This window comes from Lepidochelys kempii, chromosome 4 (assembly GCF_965140285.1).
Source record: "Lepidochelys kempii isolate rLepKem1 chromosome 4, rLepKem1.hap1, whole genome shotgun sequence".
NCBI classification, from domain to species: domain Eukaryota; kingdom Metazoa; phylum Chordata; order Testudines; family Cheloniidae; genus Lepidochelys; species Lepidochelys kempii.
In genome coordinates, this window is record NC_136383.1 from 14988690 (window position 1) to 15010689 (window position 22000).

The 22000-nt window shown below is 40.9% G+C and overlaps 1 protein-coding gene across 2 annotated transcripts in view; it reads right to left on the reverse strand.

The window, feature by feature from the left end:
- The window catches only part of ANTXR2 (ANTXR cell adhesion molecule 2), a 172098-nt gene that overhangs the window by 51522 nt on the left and 98576 nt on the right, over nucleotides 1-22000 (reverse strand). For both annotated transcript variants that reach the window (XM_073340476.2, XM_073340477.2), the window contains one exon: nucleotides 18512-18592. In XM_073340476.2, coding sequence (XP_073196577.1) covers nucleotides 18512-18592 — 81 coding nt within the window. The remainder of the gene's footprint in view (nucleotides 1-18511; nucleotides 18593-22000) is intronic.

The window sequence follows — 22000 nt, forward strand, 5'->3', positions numbered from 1 at the left end:
ACTGCCCTTCACAAATGTTCTGTCATTTTATGCTGTGCATTATGACATCACGTGGAATGGTTTGCATGCTCATCTTTTCCTTTAGTAATAAATAATTTTAATGGAGCTCATTTTATGAATTGAGGAATGATGCGCTACCATTAAGAGATGAAACATTAAAAGACATTTTTAAAAATCCACAATGCTCTATAGTAATGAGCCAACTCACTCCAACTTTCATGATCATTTGCCCCTATAAACAAATCTGCCATTCGGAAGTAATGGTCCAAAATACAGCTCAAATGTTAAAATAAGGGACCCAGTCCTGCAACCCTGGCTCAAGACAGCAATCTTCACTCACCAAAACTCCCAAAAATTTCACATATGTAAGAATGACTTGTAAGAGTAAGAGTTGCAGATTCAGGCCAAATACCTGTACTTTTAATTATGTTTGTGGAAAAGTACTAATATTATTATTAATACTTATTTGTATTATCACAGCACCTAGAAGGCACAGTCATGGGCCAGGACCCCCCTGTGGTAGCTGGTGTACAAACATGGAACAAAAACGGCCGGTTCTGCCCCAAAGAATTTCTAGTCTATGTGTGGCAATAAAGAGCAATCTTTCAAATGAAAGAGCACTGCTTCAGTGATTTGGCATCCCTGTTTTATCCTGTTACAGTATGGCTTTTCTCTTTAGACCCAAATCCTGAAATCTTTCCTTAATTTCACTAGGAGGGTGGTGAAACACTGGAATGCGTTACCTAGGGAGGTGGTGGAATCTCCTTCCTTAGAGGTTTTTAAGGTCAGGCTTGACAAAGCCCTGGCTGGGAGGATTTAGTTGGAGATCGGCCATGCTTTGAGCAGGGGGTTGGACTAGATGACCTCCTGAGGTCCCTTCCAACCCTGATATTCTATTATTCTAATTTTCCCCAGATTTTATCCAGACAAAAAACTCTTATAGTCATTGAGGGTTTTGCATGAAAAAAAACCGTCAGTGTTTGACCTCCAGTCCCCAGTCTTGCCCCGAATTATGCATGAGTACAACTATTTGTACAGTGAGTGGCCTGGAGCACTCCTCACCACGTACAATTTTAGGTACATGCCTAATTCTGCCCTGGATTAGGTCTTTAATGTATGACAACATAGAAAACTAACATTAGACAACTAGGAATTGTAGCTATTTCTTTCAGTTCATTTCTTTAGGATACTATTTAAATATATTAAAGCTGAATTTTAGGTACTCTTCAGTGCAGTAGTCACAAAATTTCACTAAACCATAACTATTGCTGATTGCAAAAAGGGAATATGTAATCCTGGTCTTTAAAAATTAAGGACACAATCCTGCAGTCATAGGAGAACACAGGAATGGACCCTTACTCTTACTCTCCTGCTTAGTTTCCTTGTCCCCATCTTCCATACCCGACATCCTCCCCACCTACCATCTCAGTTCTTATTAGCACTGCTAAGCAGGTGCTGTAAACTAAAATAGATCTTTCTGTTTGTTTGAAGACTGCGTCAAGTCCCCTTTGTTTTGTTGGATCTAGGAGGAAGGCTGACAGGCAGAATCAGTTGCTTCATAGCTCATTGCAACATCTCAAGTAAGACAGGAGAAATGGCAAACTTCAAATATATCTCACTGATACCTAAAACGTGATGACGAGAACTAGTTTGGAAACAGATTTTTAAGTGAAAATATATGCAGTAAATCAGGTAAGCAGGCATTACTAAATGAGTGTCTTATAACAGCTGCCAGTTCTTTAACAGATGCAAATAACTGGATGATATTTTTAGTAGGGTTGGTTTTAATGCTCTATTTAGGCTGGGAGTCTAAGACAGCTAGGTGCCCCCAATTCAATGGGAGTTGCCTTCTTTGAAAAATCAAGCTTTTAACCACCTTTATCAACTCTAAATCCCCGCACAATTGAAAAATATACAAGCGTTACCAAAACTCTTACCAGACTTCTCTTAATGGGCCTGCCTCACCCTAAACACTCATTTGCCATTGGCCTCCACTCCACAATTTCATTTAATTCCCCCCTCTCCCCCCGCAAAAAAAATATTTACAAACTTTACTGGCCACAATCAAACCAAAGAGATGGGAGGTTTTACAGAGTGTCCCCCTCCCCCACACACATAGTATTTACCTCTCAGGCAAAAACTGATCAGTTTGCTTTTATTCAGCTGGTAAATTTTTAATTGGCAGGATCTTAAATTGTAATACAGAAAACACCATTATTTCATGTTTGGTAGCTTTATGCTGTTCAGTGGTTTGGGGCTGACCCTCAAAAGTGCTCAGCAGCTGCAATTCCCTTGATCCGCTCAGAGTTAGGTCCCCGGAGAACTGATGCAGAACTATAAATCTTTGCGGTGGAAGCTGGGCATGAAAGCAGACAAATGAGTTGCAGGGGGGAATCAAACCCTGGGATTTTGTTTTCAGTGCCTTTCATATGTGTATAACCAACTCCACCGGGGCCAACGGAGGTGTACCAACCCAGGATTTTCAGGGTTAAAACCATGAGCCTTTAATGCTTGAGCTCACGGACTAAGTCCCATACCTGGCAGCTGCAGCTGACTCGTTCATCGGTGATGTGGATCAGCCACTAGAAGGAGACACTGAACTACACTCCCTTTGTGCAGGTTGTATGTGTACACAATTGTGTGTGCACGTTAGTATCTGACAGACAGGTGGCTATCGAGCCAAGTGCGCAGGCAAACCATGGATTTGTTCTCGCTAAACATGCATACATTTGCATGAACGTGCGTCACAAAACTTGATGAAAATCAGGCCATTTATTTTTTTTTTTTAATGTCAAGGGTGTGGGGATCAGAGGATAGAACCACAGTATCAGCACTGGGCCAATTCTATCACCTTTACTCTTTTTGAGTAGTACCTTACTCCCTGAATGGTTCCTTTGCAATTAAATGTGAGAAAGTATTTCTCCCATTGTGTTCATTGGCTCCTTTTAAAGAAAAGCCGTGAGATCAAAAGATTCTGAGATCAACAGCCTTCACATAACCATAAATCAATAGCATACTGCCTCTTTAAAATCTTCCATTGCAACGTTTGTTACTAATTTTTACATGAGGACGAGGGGGACACAACATATTTAGTTGCCGTCAGACCCTTAATAAAACGCACCATCAAGTTCATTAGTCACATATGATCTCTGTCCATCTGCTTAGGTGCATTCATGTCACATTATCAAAAGCAACTGATGTCTACTAATGATGCTTGGCTGCTAGACACAACTTCGAATATCAATATGAAAATAGTTGCACAAATAGAAGGTCATTTCCATTAACTGCCTGAGATGTGAAGTGGCTACTAGCAAACAGAAACATTCATCTGTGGAATCAAATAAAATAACCTGCAAGTATTTCCGGCTAAAGAGGAACCAAAATATTAGTCAGAGACTCAAGCTGGCCAATGAACTCAATACTATCATGATAATAACTAATGCCCTCTGAATTACTGATGGGCATGGTGAGTGTGAGTGACAAGGAAGGCAGGCACCGGGAGATAAAAGCAAGTGTTCCTGAAATTATTATGTGCCCCAAAGCACAGAGTCCATTTATTTTAGTAAGTTTCAGTTTTTAGCTTTGAGGTACAGGATACTTTGGTTTAGAGACCTGTTATAATGTGTTATGTTGACGGAGGTCGGGTTTGCTAGGAAAGACAAACCGTCAGGACTAAATTCTCATATGGGACTGAGAAGCATGTTTTGTTAACATCTAATCCGTCCGTGTGCCAGCTCTAGGATCTTGAAGAGATTGTTGGGGCCAGGGCAGAAGGGGACGCGAAAGAGCTTGGTGGCCCATGGATCCACTCAGGAGCACATACAAATGGACTTCCTGCCACCATCACTCCTTTCCCCATGCAACGCTCCATGTATTACTACCCTTTTCCTTTCCCATTGTACAGGCCTCAGAGGAGCCGTCATAATCCCCACAGAGCTGCTGCGGAAGGAGGAAGCTAAGTACCTCAGAACTACTAACATCACGGGCCTTTGTAAGTAGCGATAGCTGGGAAGTCAGGAGAGAAGGATCTCTGTGTCCTTACCCATCACCTATGGATTGCATGGGGGGAGGGAGGGGGATGCAGGGAAAGATGTGCTGAGCGAAGCTCTGTCCCTCTCCCAGGCAGCTGGAAGGGCACTGTCAGAGGCACACAAACCCTCTGCAGAGGACTGTTAACCACAGAGACCCGCTACCAGCTACCCACAGTGAAGGTGATTCTTCTCAGGCTACACAAACTCATTGAGGCCACGGCCACAGATCTCCAGCCAGTGCCACGCCTCCGTGCATTACATAATTTGATCTTTCGGACATTAGAAACACTGAGATGAAAGCTGGACTCAGGCCTTAGTCGGGCAAAACACCATTGACTGAATTGATTTGGACCGAGTAAAAAAAGAATACAAGGCTTGAACAGGGAAGCGTACCAATTCAGGAAATCACTTAAACACATTCTTAACTCCCTCAGACGTCCCATTGGAGCTGAGTAAGGATGGTCTTAAGCATGTATTTAAGTGTCTTCCTAACCATGCCTGAATAAGAATGTGTACAGTAATAAGTAATGAAAATACTCGGATACGGACTCTGAACACAGCACACATTCACGTGACCATGTATTTTGGTTTTCTGTAGATCAGAATCTAACTGTCCTTTGTTGCAACTTCACAAAGACAATGATGCCATATCCACTAGTTGGGGCACTGATGCTGGGATTTCCAATGGAGCTTAAGGGAGACAGCCTGGAGTTCAACTCCCCACTGAATTTCAATGGTTGCCTAACTCCATCAGGTTCTTATGAAAACCTCAACCTTAAAACATCAACGAACATTCCTTTGGGATCATTTTCTAAAAAGTTCCTAAAAGATATCTGCCCATCATTTTACAACCCTTCCAACTTTTTGCAGGTTTTATGTTGTACTATAACACAACATAAAATACTCTCATCTCCTTTGGCACAGCGTAATATAAAATTATCTATTGCTACCTTGTATTTCCTACCTGCATTTACCCTTTTCTGATCGTTCAGTAATATTTGCATCTAGCAAGGAATTTTATATTTAAAAAGGTTAAAATGTATTCTATTGTTTCCAGTGGAGGGAACTGTCACTAGCAGATCCCAAGAAATAGCTAAAAATTCTATACCTCTTAAATAATAGTCAAATTGATGTAAATTATAGGCCTTGTGTTAGTAAATAATAAAAATATGATAACATTATGGAAGAGAAACGTAGAGCGAAATGTACATCTATGTGGATCAAAAGGAAAGTGATTCCAATGTGTGAACCAGAAATATTGAATCCTAGAATACAAGGAATACTATAATAATGAAACCACTATCCTCAGAGCGTTATGTTAAAAACATTTAAAGGCTAGAGGTCAGTCAAACTGTTACTTGTCATCCGGTTAGCTGTCTGACAAAGGCAATTTAATAAAGACAGCGTGTTTAGCTATTTTAAATTAAAGTGATTGATTTTCATTTAGCATTTGTCCACCAGAGTTAGTAGAAGTTGCAAAATTCATTTCAGAATGACCCAAAAGGATTAGAGCCATATATACTTAGTGACAGAAAGCAGCATTAATACACTATTATCTGTAATTGAATTAATTTTTAAACCTATGTTTAAATTGCAGTAAGGTTAAGACATAAACCATCGAAAGGCAGCACATTCAGTGTTGAAATGTTTAGGCTGACAACACTCCATTGTGTCACACTGTTGGGCAAAAACAATAAATAATAGCACAACGTTCTGAGTTATGGGATGACAGCTTGAACGTAAAACCCTACTGGGTTTTGACATTTTATGCCACAATCATATATTGTTTTATTATATAGCAATTTCCCTTTTCACAAAAACAAACTAAACCAAACCAAAAAGCCCTTACCATCCCTGGTAGATTTAAGAGAGAGATTTTCTGAGGGAGTCCCAAAAATGAATTCTTAAGCTGTTAGTACAGAGTGCTAATAAATCACCTGTTTAATTTTTTGCTAATTCTCAATGAATCCATAGCTCATTATGGACTATGGGCATGCAGACGTTAATCTGTAAAAATAAGAACATCATTTTGAATCACAGTAGCGGAATAAAAAGAAGTGATGAATTTCACTTTTTTTTTTTAAACTGTCCACCTGCAACATACAACCACCATGTACATTTGTTTGTAGGTTACCTCCCATCCCCAACTGTTTGTCCATTTGTGCCTGATCCTGAAAAGAACTGGGCATAATCTATTGAACTCAATGAGCTTGGTCCTGCTCGCATTCAAGACAATGAATCTTCACCCCTCTTTCTGCCCCTCCCCCCCCCACAGCCATTAATTTTAATGGTTCAGGATTAATCCCAATGGGACTATTCGTGTGCCTAAAATTACTGATCTGCAACTCTCTGCAGGGCTGGGTCCATAGACTGTAAACTCTTCAAGGGAGGGAATATCTTCTCTTCTGTGTTTACACAGTGCTCGGCACAGTCCCAATGTAAGGAACCGTAGTATTATTTAGCATTAACAGTAATAATACTTTCAACGGTATGCATACGTCAAAACAGCATGTCCAGGTGAAGATCTCATATGCCAAGTCTCACCAAACATTTTATCACACTGTTGGCAACTGCTAAAATATATTTTATTACGGACATTTCTGATATTTAAAAACTTTTATTTTCTGTCCCATACAGGTCTTATCCTAGGAGGAAGAATGGTAGCTAAAGCTGATGGGCTGGGAACAGAGTTTAAATGTAATTTTCTCCTGCTACATTCATTGAAGTTGATGGGACTAACCACCTGCTTAGAATCAAAAACATGAATAAATATTTTGCTGAATCAGTGCCGTAATTGTCTCTCTTTTTTTTTTTTGCCAGGGCACTAGGGCTTGACACAATGCCCAATTAATAAGGGAATCTTGAACCACACCCTTTCCTTTCCCACTGCTTTGTCAAACCATGTCCCATCCCAAATACACTGCATTTGCTGACCAACAAATTTCTAGCATCCTGTTGCTTGTTGGCACAAAGTACTTGTGGATCCATATGCAGTCCTAGTTGCTAAGATGCCATCAGATCGTCTGATTCTCTTAATTGTCCCTATGCCAGGGCTGTGTTGAAGGGTTTGGGGAACCTCCTCTTCCAGGTGTGTTGAGAAATGTCCCATCCCACTACTTCCAGTGCAATTATTTGAGCATGAAAGCTGAAAACTGCTTTGTGTGTTAATTCCATCAAATAAAGCTAGGTCATTAAAACGTTCACAGAAAGTGAAAACAAAAGGGGCGACATCATGACCAAAGCATATTCATATTTAAATCTGAGTGAATGTTTGTAAAAAACCATCATTGAGTTCTGGTGTCTACTTTTCTTACAGCATCATTGCAAAGGTTTTCATCTTCTACTTCATATGTCTGGCCCATGAATATTGTCTTCACTTTGTGACTAAAGGGGAAGAGACAGGCTGTAAGCAAGGGGTAGAGGTGCTACAGCCATTTTATCCAAGGTAGTGAGAAAGTGAAAGAAATCATGCCCTACTTGGAGATCGAACTGTGAGTAGCTGCACTCCCAATCTCACCTTCCACCAACCAGTGAGGAGGATTTCCTGGGCTCACTAACAAAAGCAGATATAGATCACCTATGGCACAGCAACTGGATGATGGCATGATAAGACCGCCTGGCGCGCTCATCAACAAACAGGGATTCTCCTGGCTCGCCAAAGCAGGAAGTACACGAACTGCAGTGGAGGGTAACATGGTTCACCAGAAGAAGGCCGCATCAGTTCACAGCTCAGTTTGGACACGAAGGACCTTCAGCCTGGAGACATTTCTAACGTGGTCTGAATCTAAATGAAACCCAAATGCTGAGACTTCATAACAGCACTTTCTCCTCTTGCCTAATTTATATGCTCAATCCCTAATTTAATATTTCCTCTGGTGTACAGTATTTTGGTAAAGATGAAAACAACATTACTGAAATTTATTACTGTTGCCCTAACCAGGACTGTACCAGGATGTACTGTTATTTGTCTATCTATCCTAACTGTCCTACAGTAACTTGTTAAAAAAAAAGTGAAGGATTGAATATTAGGAACATAAGAACAGCCATATTGGGTCAGGCCAAAGGTCTATCTAGCCTAGTATCCTGTTTTCTGACAGTGGCCAATGCCAGGTGCCCCAGAGGGAATGAACCGAACAGGTAAATATTAGCTCAAAGACATTAAGAAAGATGCAAATGAAAACATTTCTGTTTGAAATATGTATGGGTGTCTGTTTACCTACAGATACAGATGGATATGAGCTTCTCTTTGGTGAAATACAGGGATTTATACATCTACACATAAGATAGATATTTATATAAATCCCCATACTTCATAAAAGAGCAACAGAGGCCCATAGACATATGCACAGGTACATCTATCTATCTATCTATAGATATACATATATCATTCAGAAATATGGGTGTGTATCAATATCATATTTCACAAAAAACTCCTGATGCTTATATACATATTTACAGACAAATACATCTCTCTCTCTCTCTCTCTGTACACACACATACATATTTCATACAGAAATACGATATGTGTATGTATATGTGCAATATAGCCATATTTCACAAAGGAGCATCTGATGCTCATGTGTAGACAGTGTGTTAAGGCTCTTCCTAATTAATAACCTTAATTAAAACCTCTTGGCAATCAATTAAGATTAATGACAGAAGTCATTCTCTATCCCCCTATGCCCCCATCTCGGGCTGTGAAAACCCCAGGTCGTGAAACTTTAATCCTGTTATCTGCTGCCTTCTCCATCTGAAAAGCCTACAGATTAACACAGCCGCCATTATCGAATTTACAACCAGCCGCTTGGACAGCTGCCCTACTTTCAGCAGTTAATGGAAAAGGAACTAATCTGGTTAAGAGCGTAGGACTAGTTCATAAATCTGGGCGCACAAGACAGTTAAAGCTGTCACGTCTCTTCTGGAGAGTAGCAACTGAATTAAACTGTCAGCTTTCTACTTGCTGTTTCTTGAGGGTAGTCAGCCCTTCCGTAAACTGGACTAATGAGATACTCAGCATTAACATAAACCACGTCAGTCCCCACAGTACATAATAGCTGTGCAGGAGTTGGGGTTTGCATTTTATGATTGAGCTTGGTTAGATATGTACTGCATGCTCTTCAATCCTGGAAGACTGATTAAATATAACTGTTCTGTTTCCATCTACTTCCATACAAAGGTGTTTTAAAGAAATCAAATAAGCAAATGTGAATTTTTTTAAAAACAAACAAATTATTGGAAAAACCAAATTGAAAATAAAATGTTCATTTCTTCATATAGCTCAACCTTATAAAAAAAAAAAACACCACTGTCATGCTCTTCATGGCAGCTGAGACAGCAAGTGACAGCTGTAACTGTAACCAATTCACACTGCACCCAGAAAAGATTGACTTTATCTTCCTTAATAGGCATTATCCCTATGCATTCCGCACAGCAAGCGTGGCCCTGATACTCATCAAGCTCTATGTGCTAAATGGCCTAAAATGCTCAGCTTCCCCATAGTGGTTTGTAAACTAATGAAGACAGCAAGAATGGCTCTGGCTCCACACTTTGTGGTAGCATGGCAACTCTAGGCCAATTAAAAATAAAAAACTTAACGCATTCAGAGGACACATCTCATGCTGTGGGAGGAAAGCATCTTTGAGACCTTTGTGTGTTTTAAGATGTAACTCGCTGTACTCTTAATAAAAGCTATAAAAGCCTATCTACGGTGGTTACGTGTAAAAGTCCACTCTGATTTCAAAGGCCTGCCCAAGGACTGTTCCAGCAGGATTCCCCATTTTTATTGTATGGGCTCACCAGACAAACATTTCAAAACTGTAGTGACCATCAAAATGTACACGTCTCTTTATTTCAGGTCAATTTTTCAGCCTACTCTTCCAGATGACTCCTAAATGCTGATTTTAAGCACAGATGCAGTAATCATCAGTAAAATGACAGGATATGCCAACAGTTATCATGTAGCTGTGTTTGAAATGACTCAGTTTCCTGCAAGTTAAAGAAATAACTAGTGTTCATTAACAAATGTTGGCTTTTAATAGAGACCACTGCATTAAAAGCACCTATCACATCCTTCATTGACTGACAGCTGAGAAATTATGATCCTTATATTCCCAGAATGATGTATTATAGGCCAATCTCACAAGGGTCCTTTTTCCTGATGCTGATTTTAGTGGGAGAGGTGGACACTCAGCACCTGATAGGACTGGAGCCTCTAGGCTACAATATTTTTAAAAACTGCTACGGGGCAATACAATTTACACTGCTGCCGAGTTCTCTGCTGAGAAACTGTTACTGTTTAGATGCACCAGTTACTGAACGTTGCCTCCCCGAAAATAAAACATAACCCTAAACAGATGACACATGTCAACAACTAATAATCCATAATGACGCCTAGCTCATAGTTAGCATTTTCAATCTATTGTTCGCGAAGTGCTTTGCAAAGGAGGGAAGTATTGTTATTTCCACTTTACAGATGGGGGACTGAGGTACAGAGAGGTGATGTGACTTGTCTAAAGGCATGGGCCAGGAAAGGAACCCTGAATTCTAGTCCTGTGCCTTACACACTATTTTAGATTTGACCACAGCTTCAGAATTTAAATCGGAAATACTAGGGGAGTTTCAGAAGAATGCACTAAGCTAGTTTTACTTCCACTTTCTTGAAACATTTCCTTCCACTTTCCTGAGAACTGAACAGGAGCACCTAGAGATTTTTAAATGAGCTTCTAGTCTGCTGAAATTTCAGAAAAAGCTTAGGCCCAAATTTTGCTCTTCAGTCTGCATGCACGGCTCCCACTAAAAAATGTGAGAGCCTTAAACTGTGATATTTTGCCAGAGGGTCCCCAAATTGACAGAAAACATGTACAGGAAAGCGATGCATTTTCACCCCACGCATATCATTCTTTTTGCACTCCCATGCCAATACAGAGATTCCAGAAATTCAAAATACATATAGACTTTGTTAAATACAGAAAGGAATATTTAAAATTCTTTTTAAAATCTCACTTTTTAAACATAATCCTTTCCATGTTTCACGAAATCAAATCAGATCTCCACCTTATGTAAAAATCAGTGGCAGAGCCATCCTGGGCTTCAAAATGCCCGTTGAATTCAATGGGGCAGGATCTGACCCTCTGTCAGTATCACATCTGAAAATGCTGCTGGGCTTGGTTTGATGTAGAAGAAAAAAAATAATCTGCGTAAACTATTTTTTTAAATTACTCAGGAAACAATAACAATTTTCTGACGACGATTACACTGTTCTTTTAATCTTTGTGAGCTCATCTACATGACGCATAACATTTTGAATTGTAACCATGTAAAAATAATACAAGCCAAACCCAAACAGCCAAACTCTTATTTTGTATACCGATGTCATAAAAATAGTCAAGATGTTTAATTTTTTTAAAAGACAAGAATAAAGTAACAAGCCTGCTGCTTCCAACCCTTGTTCCTGGTTTGAATCCCTCAATACTAACAGAAATATTCATGAGTGAATCAAGAAAATACCCTCTTCCCTGAAAAACTAGGCTTGTAATGGGAACGCAGGCAGACTCAGTGGCACCCCTGTAATGTATGATGATGGACTGGCTGTAGGCCCATGAAGTTACATCATCATGTGGAACAATCCGTTATGATACTAGTAGGCACTGAATATTCATTAATGAGTTACTAAAATTAGTGCATCTAGGACTAATAGGAGCCTAGACCAGAGCCTGCAGCTTACTATACCATACAGAGGAAAAAACATCCTGATATTTGCTGAACGTGAAGATAGTGGAACGCCAATGCAAGTACATATATACACGCACACAACCATACACCAGAGTAACAATGTGCAGGCAGTTGCTGTTACCTTGCGGAGTTGCCGTGGGCTGAGTGGAAGAAAGGACTCTTTTTTTACTGGCATGGAGATAGGTTTCTTGGGGAGGAACTGCTTCCCCTAACACCCTGACCACCTTTGAAGGGGAATAATTGGTTTCTTGGCCACTCCCCTCACCTGGCTAATAGTTCCACGTCAGAGTTGTCAGCAGAGAATTGTCGTAGGGTGCACAGTCTTTTTAAATTTCCACAACACCACTTGCTGTGAGTCAACCACAGCTCCCAGACTTCAGGGAGGCACGACACATACACGCAGCCTCTTCAACAGCATCTGCCACAGCCTTGTGGTAAGCTTCTGGGGGCCGAATTCGGAGGTGGCGTAAGTGGCGCAGAAGGCGCCTATGGGTCAATTGGCAGAGCTAAGAGTAAATTGGTCTACTTACTTCCATCATTTCCACTGGCTTATACCAATCAAGGTGCAACTTATATTGCCACTTACTTATATTGCCACTCCGAATTTGTCCTTGTGAAGTCCTCGCTGGGGTGGGGAGAGAGTAAGAAGCTCACAAAACCCTTACAAGTCCACCTTTGAGTGAGGACAACCCCTCAGGATATGAAGAGGCCTCTGAGACCATACAGTCCAACTTGACTACACAGGTCTACTTAGGCTCCATGCCACAAACACACCAGGACCGGGCTCTGACCCTAATACACAAATATCCTATAGTGAAATATGATGATCCTTAAAGAATTCCAAATGCAAACACAAGCCTCTCTCTACAGCAAGTTTACTCAAAATAATACTCTCCAATTTATTATCTTAAAACTCTGCAGAAACTAAAAGTCCTGGTCAAAATAGTCACACATTTTAAGGCAGGTTTAATGTAGGACTCAAGTACACTGTGGCATGCAGCTTCCAAAGATGCTATAACTTATGGTAATCGGCCGCATCAGAAGAAATGATCCATCCAGCTAAATACAATTTTTATATGTGTAAATATAACTGGTAAACGTAATCATCTGACATTTCAAATTTATTTTAAAATGAATCATCTTGCTAACTTTCTCTGCCTCTCATGTTTCAATAAGAGATTGAAGGGGAGGAAAACAGTGATGTATATTGCCTGCAAAAAATCTGTGATTAGTCTGGCTCAAAATCATGGGGTTTCTCTTATACAAGATACACTTATAGCCCAATCTTACTAACACTAGCTACCCTACGATCAGTTTTTAAGCCAAAAATCTCTATAAATACCAAAGGGGATTTCTGCTCAAAAATTGATGGCACAATCTTCTGACTAATTACTACTTAGAATTTGCTTCCTGTAACAACCACAATTTGCTACGTGATAAACAAGTGCAAAGGGAGGTAAAGTCCCTGCCCCATGGAGCATATACTTGAAAAAGTGTTTCAATGGAACTGCTCATAGCAGTAAAGCTAGGTTACTTTAACAGTTTTTCTATGGACTATGATTTATTTGCTTGGATAGTTGCTTACAAAATAATGCTATCATGAAAAAAATACATTAGCAGCCATATTGGTATTACTTCTTTAGCTTTTATCATGTATTCTTGTTCTATGCAATTTGCATGCACATTACCTTTTATTATAAAAAAATCACTTTTTTAAAGAGGGTGAAAGTATCATACGTTCTAGGACATACTGTACTATTGTTTTTTTAAGAAGAATTCCCCAATAAAAGTAACGGCTTTCATCAAGCCCATCAATAGTATTATTTATTTATTTTACATACATTTTTATGCCCCGATCCTGCAAACATTATGCATATGGTTGCTCAATCATAAGCACATGAATAAACCCATTGAGTTCAATGGAACTATTCACATACCTAGAGTTATTCATGAGCACAAGAAGTGTTTGCAGGCTCAGAAGCTCAATGAGTATCAAATTTTGCAAATCAGCACGGTCATTTGGAGCATTTGAAAACGAACAATTTTATTTTGCCTTTTTAAAAAAACAAACAAACTTAGAACAATTTAGACCTTGTTTAGCCACAGTGCAAACCTGTGCCGAGTTTCTTGTCAGATGCAATAATGAAGCCCACAAAACAGGAGTTTCACAACAGAGACAATGGCAGACATCCCCCCTTTACAACGGTGCTACGAGGCGTCTCTGTTACAGAATACAAACTCAGCTCTGCTGTGTGGCTGAGAGTATGGAGATGTGGTCTGAAGGTTAACATAACCTCAATTAAAGCCAAGACACTTTTCTGACAGTTAACTGGTTTATGGAGCAACCCCAAAAGTATTGAAGTATGAATGCATGGTAATGCATCATTTATAAATTACCTTGTTAGTGCACAGAACAAAACAGGGCTTTGAAAACAAAACAAACTCCAGCTGCGGACTCTAGCCTGTTTGATGGAACCCCTTCAAAAGAGTCCATGGCTTAATGGAGGCTGTTTACATGGGGACTTCGATCTGTACCTGCTGTCCCCTGTCACTCCCTGGAAACTTGGCAGCAGATGTTGCCGCGTTAAGTTGTCTCTGAAGTGGCTCTCTGCCCTCGTTTCCCCACCACAACAGAGTCAAACTATATTAGATCTCTTTATTTGTGCCTGAGGCATGTTTGGGAGCGCAGCTGTGTCCACCCCCACTCTACCTTTAGTGTTTCAGCCCCCCAGGCGGCAAATGTGAGACCAAAACTGTTCTGCCACTCTTAACTACATCTGCTGACAATCCAGCAGCCTCACTGCAGGCTGGTGAGGACCTGTGTCTATGCTCTAAACAGATGTCGGCGACAACCTGCTAGCTCACACCTGGACAAGCTTCCCTAACCTTGTGGATTGCCAGTTGAAAAATTTATGACTCTAAGGAGTTCCATCCACAAATCAAAGCCTCTTGATTTGACTGTGTGCGGCCCTCAAACTGGGCCACCCTCGGCATTAGCTGGCTTGTAGGAAAGAGAAGAAGCGTGGAGGGTGCAGGGAGGGAGTGGGATGGAGAAGAAAGCTCTCTCTGCTTTGATACTTCATGCCTAAACTTGAATTACGTGATCAAGGACTTGAATTCAGCAGTGAATTCTCCTGCAAATGAGAACTACCAGGTTTCTAAGCAATAAAAGAAAAACATTTGTTTGGCCTGCTATTTAGCATGACAGTGCTTCCAGTATGTGTGTGAGAGAGAGTTGGTTTGTTTACTGACTTGAACTCACAAGAGGTATACAGTGCAGATATGCACTGAACAATCTATGAATAAATAAAAGGATTTTTTTTTCCGGGGTATAAAACATGTGGATAGCCAGACAGAAGTTGTGTTCTTATGTTGCCACGGGTCATACCCCAAGGACAAAGACTTCATCCAGCATTATAAATTCTACCCCTCTCTCAGTCAATTGAAATTCAGCCAGATCTTTTCCTCTCTCTCTCTCTCTCTCTCTCTCTCTCTCTCTCTCTCTCTCTTTCTTGTAAAGGAAGACACTGGTCACTGCCTTCTCAAGTTCATACAAAATAGAAGTCTCATTTCCTGTTGGTTCAAAAATTTGTTTTCTTATTTCTATGGCAGCAGCACTTTACAAAAGTCCCGTTTTTACACCTGCAAAACCACTTTGGCGGCAAAATTACTCATAATTTTCAGCCTGTTCAGTTACTATTTTATCAGTGCCTCTATTCTCATACTGCATTTAGAATAATAGAATATCAGGGTTGGAAGGGACCTCAGGAGGTCATCTAGTCCAACCCCCGCTCAAAGCAGGACCAATCCCCAATTTTTGCCCCAGATCCCTAAATGGCCCCCTCAGGGATTGAACTTGCAACCTTGGGTTTAGCAGGCCAGTGCTCAAACCACTGAGCTATCCCTCCCCCACCTCTCAAACCTGTCAAACTGTCCGGTTTTGTATATGGCACATACGTTTGCCATGTGGATCTACTATACCTAACCGGATTTCCAACACACTAACAGTAACAATCTTGCAACCACAGTAAATCTATTGAAAATGTTCATATACAAAGCTGTACATTGTTATAAAAAGGATATCCCCACCTCCTACTCTCCTCTCTCACATTTTATTCCTTCCACCACCACTCTCTGCCTCCATTCCAGCAAAATCTTGCCATTTTTCCATTTAGAATAGTTCCAAAATCCATCCTATACCATCCATTTTTATGAGGAAAAAAAAAGATTAAAAAAAAAAATTGGTCCACGCCCTGGCCTTTGAATGCAGCACCCTCTTGCTTCTGACCTCCCTAATTTTCACATTGCACCCTTCTAGTGTACACTATATATCACCTCCAGCATCACCATCAGGTCCTGCACTTCCTTCTCTACCACATTCATCCTCACCTTCAATGCACTGCAGAGCTCTGGCCCTACACCTTGGGGCAGACCCTTCTCTGGTGCAGAATTTATGCCAGGTTCATAGTTAACCTTTGCTGTAATGAGTAATGTAGACAGCAAAGTCCCGGCATGAGGACCTCTCAGCTTTATTTCCCTGTAAAGTGTCACGCATCCATGCCCCTGTACAATTTTTAATGTAGAGATATTTCTAAGGTGCTCCTTGAATTAGAGCAAGTCTTGTCCTATGCACCTGTGCAGAAAGTAAGAGGACATAAGCCTCTCCCCTTTTCTCCCCTTTGCGAACTACCTGCCTTACAAGTGGCAGTGCAGGGAAGAGTGGGGCCTCTTGGGGCTCCTGCTTCCTGTGACACACAGAAAGGCAGGCAGAGGTAGGGAGTGCGCAGAACCTTGACTCCATTCCACTCCCATTTTGTGCCAGTCAGTGAACTAAACCAGAACAAAATGGCTAGGGTGACCAGATGTCCCGGTTTTATAGAGACAGTCCCGGAATTTGGGGCTTTGTCTTGTATAGGCACCTATTACCCATCCCAATTTTTCACACTTGCTATCTGATCATCTGCTGCTGGTTAAGGCCTGGAGCAGATTATTTCCCCTCTGGAACAAGGAAGGAAGCAGGGACTGAACCTGGTCTGCTTCTGGAACAGTATCAGTGCACACTACTCTTTACTCAAGGATAGTGATACATCCCCAAAGTATCTTGAGGAACAGTACCTAATAATATCAGTAATAGTGCCTACTGATAACAATGCATAATAAATGGGCTTGTATTAAACAACAGGCAGGTTGCACATTTGTATTCTGCATCAAGGACATGTATTAAAAAAGTTTTAGATAAGTTTCCAAAAAGCCCTAATTTTGCTATATATAAAATCAATTTCTGAATGAGAGTTCTACTAAGTCAGTGAACAGATAAACTGTTTTAAAATTATGGCAAATTAAAGTTAAAAGAAAGGAGATATGGAATTAATGGAGAAAAACATACTTGCACTGTCAGCTTGTATTGCTGCTTACATGATAAAAGGATATTTATTTTCTTGAAAGGGAGAATATTTCTAGAGTATAGCGTTTCTGTGCCAAATTCTGCCCATGTCTGAATGAGTGGGTCCACGGATTTCAATGGATTAGCAAATCTGCATTTGTGCTGGCAGAGCTCCAAGGGGGGTATGCTTTGGTCAGTAAGTGGAAGATGTCATAAAAAACGTGCACTGAGTATCCTCTAACAGGTGCATTGGAGCAACTTTACTGAGTATAAGTTATTGTTGCATTTAGCTGGAATAACCTGTTCTAAGTCTCCTCCTCGGATTTCTAGCCAATAAGGAGTATAATGGCTCAATGAAATATTAAATATCTTAAAGATAAGTCACAGATCCCAACATAAAAAGACATCAGATGGATTTGTGACACTCTCTTTAGGACATGGAGACCAGAAATCAATCACCCACACGACAAGTTTGGGGAGTGTTGCTATTAATGGAGTTGCACCATCTCCCCCCCACACCACCCATTTAAGACAGACAAGAGACTTACAGCATTCTTCATTTTAATTAACTGCTTCAGGACACCAAGGGTCTGCAGCATGTTTTGGCTGGTGATGCATCTCTTTAATGGCACTACTTTTAAATGATTGTTTGTTTCTCTGTTCATCAGTTTGTTTTGGCTTTAGAATCAAAGAGTTAAGAACATGAAGACTGTTCTTCTAACCAGTCTACAGAGACACAATATATGAAATACAAAAGCACTTTATTAAGAATATCCTGTTGCCTCAGTAGGAGTTTTCTGGATGGTGCCATAGAATCATAGAATCATAGAATATCAGGGTTGGAAGGGACCCCAGAAGGTCATCTAGTCCAACCCCCTGCTCAAAGCAGGACCAATTCCCAGTTAAATCATCCCAGCCAGGGCTTTGTCAAGCCTGACCTTAAAAACCTCTAAGGAAGGAGATTCTACCACCTCCCTAGGTAACGCATTCCAGTGTTTCACCACCCTCTTAGTGAAAAAGTTTTTCCTAATATCCAATCTAAACCTCCCCCACTGCAACTTGAGACCATTACTCCTCGTTCTGTCATCTGCTGCCATTGAGAACAGTCTAGAGCCATCCTCTTATGCCCCTGTCATGATCTGACCTGCTGAATTACAAATCTTACAGTTTCCATCCTTAAAATGAAGACACTAATACTATAAAGTGATTGTACAACTTGGTTTAGCTAAGAGGAGTGCATTATCAATGTTCATTCTTATTTATGCCTAGAGGCTTAATTTAATAAATACACCAGGGGGTGTTATGAAATAGAACCAACTCCCTCTCTCCCTCCACCACCACTAAATGCACACACACACACACAAACCTCATCTCCTTGCTGTGGTCGCATCAAAGATACCCTGTCATACTGCCGTCGCAACAGAGCCCACAGTGCGTCAAGTCGACCCTGTAACAATAGAGCAGGTTGATTTTGAGCATTACAGTGTATATCAATTAACAGGGACATATTTAAATTGAGATAGCTGCTGTCCTGTGTTGTCTTCCAGGGAGCTTATTTAGCCATGGACTTTTCTACGTGCAGAGTTGTTCAGGTTTAACTTAAGGTATGATTTTAAACATGTGTAGTTAAGTGGGTGCAGCAATCTGTGTGGACACTTTAATTTTGGTTTAAGTCCTGATTAGTTCAGTTTAGATGAACCAAATAGGAAAAAGTTTAAGCTAAACTGAAATAAGCCCCCTTAAACCAAAATAAGATTGCCCACCCAGAATTTGCTTCGGTCTAATGACACTGGTGCAAGTCTGTGTGCAGACAATCCCCTAATACCAGTGAATGACGAGTGCTGCTTAAGTGGGACAGTATAAGCATAAATCCTAATTAATGGGAACAAACTGAGCCCGGGACAAATGATTAAGTGGTGGCTCCACTACACAGAGGGGGGATCGATCTAAGTTACGCAACTTCAGCTACTTGAATAACGTAGCTGAAGTCGACGTACTTAGAACTACTCACTGAGGTGTCTTCACGAGGGTGAGTCGACTGCTGCCGCTCCCCCGTTGACTCCTCCTGCGCCTCTCGCGGCGCTGGAGTACAAGAGTCGATGGGAGAATGCTTGGGGGTTGATTTATCGCGTCTAGACTAGACGCAATAAATCAACCCCTGCTGGATCGATCGCTGCCTGCCGAACCAGCGGGTAGTATAGACATACCCGAAGTGTCAAATGAGTGGGAAATTCTAAGGCCTGGTTTACACTAGGAAATTAGGTTGCTGTAACTATATTGCTCAGGAGTACAAAAAATCCACACCCCTGAATGACGCAGTTAAACCGACCTAACCCCCAGTGTAGACAGCACTAGGTTGATGGGAGAATTTTCCCATCAACACAGCTACTGCCTCTCAGGGAAGTGGAGTACCTACGCCAATGGGAGAACTCCCTCCTGTTGGCGTAGGTGGCATCTTCACTGAAGTGCTACAGCAGCACAGCGCTTTAAGTGTAGACAAGCCCTAAGCTATGGGCTTTTCCAATATAAGGGCTTGTCTACATGGGAGTTATACTACTGTGAGGTAAGGTATGAATTTAAAGCATTACACCGGTATCACTTGCCATATGGACACTTTTATTCCATAATGAGAGTGCCTATTTCCAGTTTAGTTTATGTCACTTTGGAAGTAGTTTAAACTAAACCAGAGAAAAACAATATTATTCTAGAATAAGAGTTCCTACACGGTGAGTTACACCAGTATAACCATAGTGGCTTAACTATACTGGTATAATTATATATAACCTCCTGTGTAGACAAGCCCTAAGACTGTGACCTCATCTATACACAGAGTTGCACTAGTTGAACTAAAGATGGGATTATAAACTGATTTACGGTAAACCCAACTTCTGTTTGTAGGCAGGCCTTAAAAGAAAAAACATGATAATCTAACAAAGATAAACTGCTTTTTGTTTATGTATTTTTATGCATTATTTTATTCAGATGACCTTTTTCTTTAGTCTTCTTTATTAAACAGCTTTTTACTTAACTGAGAGTGATGCTAAACAGGCCGTTCACCAGGTCCCTGGAGAGCTATACCCGCTCTTCAATGGTCCAGTCCTGCAAGGCGCTGAGCACCCTCAGCTCCCATTGCCCAGCTCCTTGATGGTTCGAGCCCCAGTTGCATTGTTGACTGCAAGGTACCTGAACCCCTTGTATGTCTATTTGCTATTATAAATTATTAATTTTTATTTATTATTATTATTCACCAGGTTACATGACCTGGTCAGATGATATTTTGCAGGATTGACTAGCCATTTGTATGGTTTATTTCTCTGTTTGCTAACTGCAGCTGACCCATTTAAAAAGTATGTTCTGTTTCAAGTGAAATTACCAGTTTCAAAAATGTTCCCCATTTGCGTACCAGCAATAACTAGAAAGGCAGATGAGTCTTTCAAAATGAAAGAAAAGTTTTAAGTCTGATGCTCTGCAACAAAAATGGGTAGCTATCAACCTGCCTGACTTGTCCATGAACTCTCTTACATAGTACAGTAGGTTTGGGTACTTGGATTTTTTTTTTCTGAAAAGGTAATTTTCATAGTGTACTAAAAAGAAACTATTGATTGTTTTGCATTGCATTGTTTTTCTGCCCTTTATAGTACTCATGATACAAATGAATCCAAACCATTCTATTTCTTGAGCATTTATGTTTTAAAATATTTAAATTGTGCAGATTTTACAGAATATGCTTTTCAGTCTATTTAATCCCTAGGAGAATGCGGTACTGAAACGATGCATGCTGAGAACCCTGTGGGGCTGTAATTAAGTCTAGTATCAAGAAAGCTTTGCGTGCCAGTGCCCCGGGGTTAGCATTGGTGAAAAGTTCTGTTTACTTTACAGCCAAAGCATGTTACTATGTAAACCAGAGCATCTAAATTAAATCGCCATGTGACCTGGATGCTTTCTGTCTGGACATTTGCCTATACACACTTTAATCAAAGATGTCCAAAGACTCCTATCCAGCTTTTGAGAAGAAGGTTACTGTTGGGCTGGAGGCGGTTCATGCAGTCTCCAAAGGGAAATCTCTTTATTCAATAATATTACTAGCATCAACCATTTATTTTGCTTTCATTTATTTTAGTCAGGTTTCTGTACTTGACTCTTGTTCTTGTTGACTCTGTGCCTATATTTATTTTTCACTTTTTTTCCCGCAGGAATATCTTGGACGCAGCAAATTGTTTAGAAAAACTATTACAAGCTGTAAACAAACAGCTTTAGATTTTTAATCCATCAGATGACAAATGTATGGTGAAATGAACAGAGCAAACATCAATAAAAGGGGATGATCTGATACTCTTCCGTTGGTAGTACCTTACTGTAAGAGTAGTCCCATTGATTTCAGGACTCATGGTTAAGGCTGTGAGTCTGTCACGGAAGTCATGGATTCCGTGACTTTCTGGGACCCCCATGAAATTCCACAACTACAGCGGCCAGTGTGGCTGACCCCAGGACTGCCCGAGCAACTGGCCCCAAGGACTGCCTGAGCAGCAAATGGAGACGCTGACCCCAAGGATGGCCCAAGCAGCAGCAGCTGGTGGGACTGGTCCTAGGGCCCTCCAGAGCTGCAGTGCCCAGCCCCCCCCTCCAGCCCTCCCCCAGGATGGCCCTGGCCCTGGGGCCTTGAATTTCTGTCGGCAGGCCTGCCTGTGACTAAATCTTAGCCTTACTCATGGTGTAAGGCAGAGATTGGCAACCTTTGGCACGTGGCCCATCAGGGAAAGCTGCTGGTGGGCTGGGCCAATTTGTTTACATGCAGCATTCGCTGGTTCAGCCAATTGCAGCTTCCACTAGCCGTGGTTTGCCGTTCCAGGGCAAT